Raw genomic sequence first — 11,299 nt, forward strand, 5'->3', positions numbered from 1 at the left:
GAAATCGAACAAAGCAGCACGTCACATTTAAACCATATGTATATATGTATTTCTATATGTATATACATACATACAAAACCCCAAAACATGGAACAAACATCAAACTGAAAATAAACATGTCCCTATTTAGAAACAAAGTCTTAGCAGTTTTTGCCAATATTCTTTCCTGTTAGATTTTTGAAAGGGTTTTGAAAGTAACATTGTTTGGCAGCTTCTTCAAAGAAGAAATATGAAACATTTCTGATCAGTAAAATAAGAAATATTTATTGTTTTGCTTTCACTTTCCTTTTTGCATCCTTATGCTTCTTCCTGCATTCCTGGAAATATTTAAAATACAACATAAAATTATGAAAAAAATAATAATGATTAATACAAGTTTCTAGATTCACCTGTATCTTTACATACACTTAAGTAACTGGTCCTGTACATTACAGAGATTCACTAATTTACCTGACGGGACATCATAACATGATGTTATGCACACTTGTATACTACAGAAGTTTAGTTCCTCAGCAATTACAAAATTGCCAGCCTTTCTAGAGGTCCTGAACTAATTCTTCATGCAAATAAGCAGCCGTGTTCCCTCCTCATGCCCACAGTTACCAAGGAAGAGATGTTAAATACTCACCTCAATCAATAATCTTCGTCTATCTTCCCAACCATCTTGTTCTTCACTGAGATCAACTGATCTACAAAATAACTTTGGGCCCTCTGCCCAAAAAAGAACAAATTGATTTCCTTAAACACTTCTGAAAATGCTGCTGTTTGTAAAACTCATGAGCAAGACAGCAATCAAGTCAGAAGGTCTATTCTTCATATTCTTCCTATCATTCATAATCTCTTATCCCCCACAACATGATTGGCTCCAACAGAAATGCTCTGAACTACTGCCCTGTGTACTAAGAAAAACAAAAGGCATCAGCAGTTAATATGCCAAGATAGGAACTGCAGTGAAATTGCACCTGTTTCATTAAGAGCACAGCACCATTACCCCACATCTCCCAAGAAAATTCATGCCTGCTGAGGACTGAGGTCTCACTTTCAACAGGGCCTGTAAATCAGACAGGCTGGAAGATTTCAGTGCACTAATTGTATGAACACAGCAAGACAGTTCATGACCGTTACCTCATATGTCTCAAGAAAAAAACATTATTTAAGACTGTCTTGATAAGTTACTGCATAAGATACCACAAGCAATTCTTGTTGTGGTCTGTGGAACCGTTCGAGGCTGTGAATGTTTGCTCCTGTTTTGTTTGTTTTTAAATACAAAATTCACTATATTCAGAAGAAAAAAAAATCCACATTAATTAGAATCAAGAACGATGTGGACATAAGTGGCTAATAAGAATGTTCAACACTATGAATAGTAACACCAGAAGGAGAGGAAAAAATTAATGATGATATATATGCCTGAAAGGCATTTGTGATTTTTTTTTGGTAAGCCCTAAAAGGCCAGGTACATATTAGGCAATTCTCTGAAAAAAATGGAAGCAAGACAGATGTTCAGCGTTTTTGTTACCAGCAGTTTGTCATGGGATTCTACCTCAATTTAGACCACAAATACGAATGAAAACTTGCAATTTATTTTTTTCCTTAAACCTCTCACCTGTGTTACAGAACAAATAACTAGACAGGACTTCTTCCCTGACTTTCAGTAAGACTTTTGAAAGAAACCAAAAAAGAAGTGACAGTGAGTAAGTTCTGCTGTACCTCTCAGTCGTTCATCATCTTTGGAGAAGAAGAAAAATCTTGTACTTTCTCTTTGTGGCAAGCAAAGAAACCTGGACAAACACAAGGAAACTTTAACATCAAGAAAGTTACTGTCAAATTCCATTAATGCAAGTTAAAGCTGTAGTGCTTCAGAGAAACAGAATGCATGGAAGAACATTCCTCCACAGTAACCAAATACGGTCTCCTATAAAAAAGACCCTTTTATAAAAGAAAATTTACTACGTCTCTGACTTTTGGCCAAACCAAAACTGGTTTGGGTTGAACCAAAATTACCCACTTAATTTCTCCAGTGTTCAACCACAAACTCAGCTTTCATATTTTTATACTCAAGGTCAAAGCAAATGGGCTGTTGGGATGTTTCACTGTTACACTCTGTGCAGCAAGGAATGGTTTTCCAGGATAACTTCTGTTGCTCAGAGATGTGGAATGAAGACAGCAGTTTCCCAGGACCTGAGTGCTGCTATTAATATTCTCACAGCAGCAAATTACTACAACCAAATAGAAAACAAATACAACTTGCATTTCTTGATCCTTTTCAATTTCTGATGCCTCTGGCTCATCATCATCCTCAGAACTGCTGTCCTGGAAACGTGGATCTTCTTGCCATGTGACTTTTCCAGGTTTTATTGTTTCAAGGATGTAGGGCTCTGCAAGATTATCACAATTGAAATAAAAAATCAGATTATTCCTCTACTTGCCAGCAAAAAACCCTACTTCCCAGTGAAGAACTTACATTGGAAAAGCAGATTTAAGAAGGATGGAAACCTCCCCCTCTCTGGCTTTCTGAACTACATCTCTGCTCAGGTATTTTTCACTTTGTTCTGGGGGTCTCTTTCATATCCTGAAACCTTTATTAGTGCATTCAGAACAGTGAATCCTTTCTGAAGTCAACAAAAATGTGGGGGGCTTTGTTTCTTTTAAATCTTTCATTTAACTTCACATGGTTTGTTTTGTTTCCTACCCTACTGACTGACTTAATTCAGTATGTTTTAATCTTGAGTGTGTAACACTTATATCCCCTATAGTCATGGGTCATTCAGTTTCAATTTTCTAAAGGTACAATAAGAAAATTAAGTAAATAATAAAGCAATCTTGAATGTTCTTGGCGTCAACTCCAGATTTGCTTTTGCTCACATTACTCCATTAACACACCTTTGATTTCAAATCTTGTTGGGTTGTGTGAAACTTTGACTTGGCATATCACCTTTTTCCCTGTCTGAGAAATGTAGGGGATGACAACAACGTCCATCACTGTTTAAAAAAAACAAATAAATAATCGTTCTTTCTCAAAACATCCCTTTCAAGATTCCTGGGGCGCAAGCTGAGCTACCACAATCCTGGCAAGTGTAACTGAAGATCATAATGATTCTGCCTCATTACTCACTTTTGCCTCTGAAAATGCCCTGGATTCTGAATTTCTAAGCACCGTAGTCCTGCACAGTGCCCGACGTGAGCCATTCACTAGAAATTGCACTGTCCTGCTCTTACCTTCTTTTACACCTGACTTCTCTGTGTCTCCAAAGAAGGAAAACTTGAAACCACTCGGCTCCTGAGCTGTGTTATTCCCAGAGACAGGTTCCAAATAGTCAGGTGGGGCAGAGTCTTCTGCATCATCTTTGTCCCAGGGTATTCCCTCACGTTTCTCTGATTGGCTCTTTGAAGATCCAAATAAGTCTTTTAAATCAGCAGCAATATCATAATAGACTTCTTCAGACACTTGAGGCAGTTTCTCACTCTCTTCTTTCTTCTTCTTCTTCCTTTTAACTTTACTGAAATGGGATAGTTGGAAGACAGTAACACAACAGAGCTGTTTTTAAAAGAAAGAGCCACCTGGCTCTTGATGTTTTCCTAAACTCAGCCATGCCCATTGATGAGGAGTTCACTTTTAAGGGAGAGAGCAGTGCAGGGGAAACATCTGAGCTTTGATTCTAAAGGCAGGAACAAGCCTCCTTTTTATTACCCACATCATTAAGGGACTTTTCACTTAACATGTGGTAGTTCATAAATGAAGATACTTAGGACAGATTTCTCTTCTGGCAAAAGAAATGTTAAGAGCTAATATGCTTTTTCACAGGATAAGAGCTAATACACATGTCTCTTGAAAACTTCTCAAATCTTCAAGTCCATGACTTGACCTTTCTCACCTTCAGTGAGGACAGAAAATGGCATGCAGAGAGTAGATGGACTACAAAGAAAAGATGACACTGCATGCTGGTTTTAGTGCTCACAATTCCTATTGTATATTGATTTCTGCAATCACAGGGAGGACTAAAGAGAAAATAGCAGTCTGCGTAGTTTCAAACTCAGTCTGCTGCCATAGGCTTCTCTCTAAGGGGAGAAACATCACAACTATAGTTACCAAGCTGTAATATTACCTCTCCTTTTCTGTAGTACTTGGTTTCCTTTCAAAAACTGCGTGGTCCTGTCTGGTGGGATCGTAACGGAGGGCATTAATGTCTCTAAGAAAACAGAAAGGCAAAGAGAAACCATGAGACACTCTAAAGGCTCAAATGAAAGCTACCCCAAACCTTTACAGTAGGATACAAATTCAAATTGGCTTCTTCACCAAAATCACTCCAAAATGTAATTGACATTTAGAAAGTCCCTGCTAGTCAGTGCCTGGGAATTCCATTAAATACTGACTTCAAATACACACAAGAAAGGAAGTACTTTCCTCAGCCATCTAGGCAGAAATTTTGGTTAGGAAACACCGGCAAAACTTAAGCCTCCCTAGAACTCCTTCACTGATGGCAGATGATTCATACTTGAATTTCTTGGCACTTGTTGCTGTTTTACTTGGCTTAGGCTGTTCCAGGTTGATGTTCAAGAGGCTTCCCAGTATCTGCAGAGTTTTCTTTTTTATCTGCAGCAAGTTCGTCTTCCTCATCTGCCTTCAAGCTCTTTGTCTCTGCTAAGATAACAAGAAATACATTATATTTTCCCTGCTGAGCCTGTGATATTTGATGCATAGTATCACTACAGTACTAGCAGAGCTCATGTCTATCAACACATCGCTTCCTTTATCTAAAAGCTACTCAGAGACTTTGTCCCTTGCACTGTAGAAAATCTTGGGTTAGAACAGTTCTGGGCATCTATTTCATGTGAAGGCCAGATCAGGTATTTAACATGTTTCCTGCTGCTGTCATGTAACTGCAACCCCTCTGCCACTGCTGATGCTCTACAGAAGATCACATGAAAGCAATGAAGGGAATAGCAGAGAGAGGCAAAAATTTAAGTTTCAGAAAGAAATTGAATCCTGAAAACTGGGTTAATTTCTTTTTCTTGGGGGTGGATATTCAAACTTTTTCTATTTTCAGCTTTTCTGCCTTCTGCTGCTAAAGAAAAAAAATGACCCTACTTAAGACTGCCAAATCAGCCACAGGCTGCAGGATGGCTACAAAACAAACAGTTTAAATGAATATAATGATCCAAAAGGGGGTTTTTCTAAGTCACCGCTTACCCAGTTTTTCAATGTGGATAAACACATTCTGATATCATGCTGTATTAAAAATAGTCTCAAATGTTGTTTTATTAGGCACATGTGCCTCACTCAGCTGTTCCAAATACTTTTGCAGCATACACCTTTAAGAAAGCACAGCCACCCCTGGTGTTTCTCATGCAGAGCCACAGCAGAGGTGGGTGGTTTTCTTTTAAGGGATCACCAAAGAAGGTAAAGGAGGTCATAAGGTGCTTCAAAAGCTAAAGCTCCATGATATGGCTCCATTACTACCAGTAACCAGGAAGTATGGGCAGCTTTACCTTCCTCCTCACTGTCACTCTCCAGGAATCGGGCGTCCATGCGGAATCTTTCATCGGTGCCAAATCGGGACTGCAGCCTCAGGAGCTAAACAAATGAAACAAGTGCTCTTAAGCACTGGAGGAGGAAATCAGCAACGTTCAATCCCTTTCTTTTCATACTTCATGGCAACATACTAATAATCTTTAGCTCTTGAGGCCTTTTCCAGGAATTTCTTTGGATACAAAGATAACACCACACATTATTTCCTCCATGGCCACTCTTTCCTCTGTTGAAGGGAATTCTATTTTAAATTGATATAAATCATACTCAGTAATAATACAAGCCTACCAGTTCTGTTCCTCTGAAGTGGCCCTATAGACTCTCAGAGGAAAATTAAATTCCAGTGATGGGTTCACTCACTTTTTCCCCAGCTTTGCCTTCAAACTGTGGCTTAATTATGAATCGTTCATTGTCCGTGTTGTCTTCCTCGTCCTCACTGCTGTCAAACAGTTTGCCTGAAGGCTTGGGAGCAGATGTATCCTTTGTTAAACAAAAAGGAAAAACAAAAGAAGGAGGTTATTTACATCTGAGAATATAAATCAGTACCAACTTTGTTCATGTCCTTTCCAGTTTTCCTGAAAAAGTGGATTTCCTGCACAACCCTGTGCATTTCCAGCACTGATCAACATGCTGCCAATCTTATCTTGTATACACACCTCGTGCAACTCTGGTTTATAATTATAAAATTAAAATTATGATTATTCCATTTCATCATGGGCAAAATATCCACGTAATGGTGTCCAGGTTTAGCCTAGCTTTTTACCAACTCTCGACTGGCCCCCCTTCCCCCCTCTCAAAAGCCTCCCCAGCAAACGGAAGAAACACTGAAAAGAAATTAACTCAAAAGAAACTGAAATGAATAAAAAGAAGAAATTATATTTTCTAACATTCACAATCACACTGTGTACACAGTACGTAGGATCCCACCCCCAGGGGAAAGGGAAAAGGGGACTGATCAACAAGAAAATTGGGAAGAAACAAAACCAAACCAAAAAAAACCCAAATGAAACAGACAAACACAATTAAAAACTTCAAGGAAGGGGAACAAGCATGAAACAATCTCACCCAGGACAGGAGAACCACCAGCAACCGAAGGGATCAGACTCCAGCCTCTCCCACCAGCAACCCCGGCCAAGGAAAAAGGGACAACCAAAACCAAAAACCCCTCCTCCCCTACTATGTGGAAGACACATGTGGAATACTTGTAACTTCCTTAGATACAGTGGTTACTGAGGAAGCCATGGGTAGAACCATTACAAATGGGCAACTCAGATTTTACAACAGTTAAAAAATTGCAAATTTCTGATTACATCAAGGAAGGTAAAAATGTCAATGGCTAAATAACGATAATGGTCCTAATCTCAATACATTTATAAGGCAAAATCCCAACAAAAGCAAACCCAATGCTTTAAAGTTTTAGCAGAGATGCAATTAAAAAATGTCATAGATAAGAAGTTCTATTTGAGAAAAAAATAAGTATTTAATTGTACTAAACCATGGCAGTAAAATCATGAGGAGTCTGCTAATGATAGTAAAGACGAAACCTTACAGTTCTTTGGAGCTCAACAAAAACAAGATACTGCCTTAGCACTTCATCCAGTCTCAGAAAGAGCAGAGTACTTCTGTACTGCTCAAGCCCAATCTCCTCCCCTGCCTTTGCCTAAAAGCAGAGGAATTTCAACACTAATTATACAGAAGTTCTTTCTCTTCTAAGTTAGAATACCTTCTGTACCAATCTCAAACTCCTTCCAAATTCTCCAAGCTCTCAAGCTTTCTCAGATGAATGGTTAAGTACTGTCAAACCTGTCTGATGTTAATTCAAAACTTACCTACATTTCTCTGGCACTTCACTAGGAAATCTAATCTTCAGAACAAAAGGCATGGTCACACAGGGCTTTTGCCTAACAACACTTACTTCTCCAGGCATATTTCCCAAACTTGCGTCTTTTTTCAATGTCTCATTTTCCGTGTCTGAATCGAATAGGATGTGTTTGTGCTTCCCTGCTGGCTGGCTGTCCTAGGAAAGGGGGAAATGTCAGGTCAAACACAGCAAGTACTTGCTGCACTAATACAGAAGTATCTAAAAGGCGTTTCCATGACCTCTGCTATTCCTCCTGCAACTCCAGAGGCATTCCAGGGACGAGGTATGCAGGATTTTGTATATACTCAAAACTGGCAATGTATCAGAAAATCCAGACTATGATTTTTAGGAATCTTAATTCACATACATTAATTACCCTTTTCCTTGTACTCTGGACTATTCAGATAAAAGTTGTGAGTGTAATTACCAGATTCGAAAGTGCTCCTTGAATGAGTTTCTTCTGGAGTTCTCTCTCCCTGTGTCTCTCCTCCAGAGCCGCCAGCCTCCTCTGGTTGTCCTGCTCCTGTTTGTCTCTTGCAGATTCCTTTGAAGCAGTAGCATGAAGACAAAGCTCCTTATCTTCTAGAAGGCTTGTCTTCCTGTTCTCACATGTATTAGCTTCGCATTCTGGCTTTTTATTGCTTACATTCATCTTCATTTTTTTGGAAAGCAGTTTTGGGCTCTCCCGTTGCCGTTTAACGTGTTTCAGAGCCCCTGCAGCGTTGCTGTCCCTGTCACTGCTCTCACTGTCACTCTGATCAGGGCTGGGAGAGGCAGCTCCATGCTCTGAACTGTGGTCTTGTGGAGAACTCCTGTCTTTTTTCTTCCCCTGTAAACATGGCCTGGAAACAGGCTGATGTCTCTCATCTGCTGAGGAGGCACCAGGTGACGGTGCCTCATGCTGCTCACTGGGCACATTTTGTCTCTTTTTACTGCTGACTTGAAGTGCACACAATGGATGGTTCTTGGGCTGTCTTTTAGATGACTCCTCCCCAGAAGAAAATACACAAGCTCCAAGTCCTAAACCTACAGACCCCTTCTTTAACCCAGTACTGTCCTTAGTTGACTCTTTCACACAAAGGGACCCCATTCCCCTGAAGGGCTGATATTTCAAACGTGAATTATTTTGTCCCTTGGAGCTTTCCTTATTCTCCCCTGCTAAAATATCAGCCAGCACATCGTCAGGAGAGATGCTTTTTTTTTTATCTGCAGGGTGACATTTAGGAAGTTTTGGTTTATTTGCATTACCCTTAGGATTTTCTTCAGCAGGGGACTGAGCAGAACTCTATGCACCATCAGATTCCTCTGCAGGTGTCCCAGTGTTTTTGGCAGCCAATGCTTTTAAGTCATGTAAGGAAAGGTCTAAGCGGTAACAGTTTTGCATCATGGACTCATAGTCAGAACTGATTTCAGACTCCCCTTGCTCAGACTCCGAGTGAGAGCTCTCACTATCACTTGTCTCTGCTGTACTGGTAACTGCTGAAGTTTGCAATGCACCAATTTTGGATTTTTTAATTTTCCACTTTTTTTCAATGTGTTCTCCTTCTACATTTTGAGTTTTCAGTGATGAGTCATTTAACAAACCACTTTTTTTGTTAGCTAGGATTTTTTTACTTTCCACCTTCATCTGTTCAGAATCTTCTAAAATTGCAGTTTTGCTGCTATTTGGATCTGGAGTTTTACCTTCAGCAATAATTTCATCTGTATCTGCTGAATCATAACCATTACCATATTCCACAGTCTCTTTGTAACTTCCTTTAGTGGTTTTCTTCATGGCATCTGGCTTGCTTAAGGACCAGTGACTACTGTATTTTAATCCAAAATCATCCCCAGTGATTTCCAAGGGGTCACTTTCAGTCTCAGCATTTCCAGCTTTCCATTTTTCTGTCTCTTTCTTTACCATGGCTCTGATCTCCTCTTCAGAATCAACATCACTGTCAGAAACACTCGTGTTATTTCGAGCTGTAACTCCACTAACATTCCTCTGATCTGATGATAAACCTTTGCCTGGCGTTTTACGATCCAGACTCCTCGATGGAGGCAATTTCAACTCGTCATTGGGTTTGGGGTTTGATCTCTGGCTCAGCTGTGGTGAGCTGGTGTGTTTTGGACGGGGCTGGCACCCAGAGGACAGAGCTGCTGCTCCATTCAGGGCCTCACTGCACAGTGGCCTCGGTTTTTTAGGTGGTTTCTTCATCCCAGAGAACTCTCCTTGTCGTTTCCTGTTTGCACTGACATCTCTCCCTTCCAAGTGCTGGGTGAGCTCAGGCACAGGAGCTGCTTGTGCCCGGTCTGGCTCCAGCTTCCTCAGGTTATGGCAGTACTTTGAGGGGTCATATTTCACAATGTTGGTCTGAGTTAAGGAATTAAAACAAGATTCCTCCAGCAAACAGACTCGAGTCTTTCTGAACAGGCTGAATTCTACACGAAAGGACAACAAGGAGCCCTTTTTCATCTCATGTCTTTAAGCAACTGACTTGTGCAGTCTAAGAAACTGCTCCAAATCACACAAATTTACTGCAAGACACACTTGAGGGATTCAGTAAATTGAGTCTGACATAGCAATCAAAATTAAGACTGTTCAGCAACTGTTTCTCCATATGACAGAAGAAGGAAGGGAACTGTGCCTATGCCCAAACAGTAGGAAAAGGATATTTTATTCTTTTGCGGATTCCTGAGGTGGAGGACAGGCAAGACTCTGCCAAATTTACCAACAACCCACTTCTATAGGAAAAGAAAAGTAAACGGTGTTAAACAAAAAGAGAGTGGAAGTAACCCTGGAACAGAGAAAGATGTTTGTTCTTGGATAACAGAACTACTAATAAAAGAACCATCTGTGACTAATTCATTTTTGTTTATGCTCTTTAGTGAGATATAATCGTACTGTGCAACTTAGCCAGCTTCCTTCTCAAAAACAACAAAACCCAAAGCCAACCAAACCCCCAAACTTCTACGACCTGCAAATAAAGAATGATAACAAAGTAGTAAATTTCTTTACTTTGCAAGTACTATGTCTAATATATGGCTTCTGGTTTATGAGTTAACAGCAGCCACTGCACAGACAGAATCACTATTATTTTGCTCTCTTCCCCTTTGCCACACACACACAAAAATCCCTCTAACACCATTCTGTGCTTTGCAAATAATTTTCAAAACTTTCCAATTAATATAATTTTTCCTGTCTTAATTTGCATGTTCAGTGATTTTAATCTTCCTCTTGTAAGCACGTGCAGACCCTAATCCTGAATGTGAAGCACAGAGAGCAGTTCCTGACAGCCCAGCCACCAAAAATTATGTGCTGTATAAAAGTGAGTCACACAGTCTCTTTACAAGCTTTTAAGGGTGACATGAATGTACATTATGCTACAGGCTTATGCAAATTCCCAACATACACAAGGAACAAAGCATTTCCTGATTTAACACCACGAGAGGGGACAAGCAGATCACAATTATTTCCAGTCACTGCAAAGAATCACAGAATCATAGAATGGATTGGGTTGGAAAAGACCTCTGAGATCATCAAGTCCAACCCTTGGGCCAACTCCAGTCCCTTTACCAGATCATGGCACTCAGTGCCACGGCCAAGCTCAGTTGAAAAACCTCCAGGGATGGGGAATCCACCCCCTCTCTGGGCAGCCCATTCCAATGCCTGAGCACTCTCTCTGAATAACAGGAGCCTTCTCCTTGTCTCTACAGGAGGTATTTCTTCAGCCCACTTTTCACAACTTGGACTGTCACCCCCAATAATTACATGTCTTTACATAAGGCACAGAGATTTAGCATAAATTTAGATATAATGAGCTTGCTTTTTCTTGGTTTACTTCTCTTACACATCTCCCCCAGCATACCTTGTGTTCTGGCACCTCTGTACCTGGGACTGCTTTCATGTGGAAGTCCACAACTCCAGC

General features: G+C 40.2%; 1 protein-coding gene across 1 annotated transcript; it reads right to left on the bottom strand.

Annotated features, from left to right (window-relative positions):
• Nucleotides 1–8,298: 8,298 nt before the first annotated feature.
• LOC139669922 (nucleolar protein 8-like) lies at nucleotides 8,299–10,844 on the bottom strand. Its single transcript, XM_071550886.1, has one exon. It carries the CDS (start codon nucleotides 9,844–9,846, stop codon nucleotides 8,677–8,679), a length of 1,170 nt encoding a protein of 389 aa, XP_071406987.1. The 5' UTR covers nucleotides 9,847–10,844; the 3' UTR covers nucleotides 8,299–8,676.
• Between the last annotated feature and the right edge of the window lie 455 nt (nucleotides 10,845–11,299).

This window comes from Pithys albifrons, chromosome 3 (assembly GCF_047495875.1).
Source record: "Pithys albifrons albifrons isolate INPA30051 chromosome 3, PitAlb_v1, whole genome shotgun sequence".
NCBI lineage: Eukaryota > Metazoa > Chordata > Aves > Passeriformes > Thamnophilidae > Pithys > Pithys albifrons.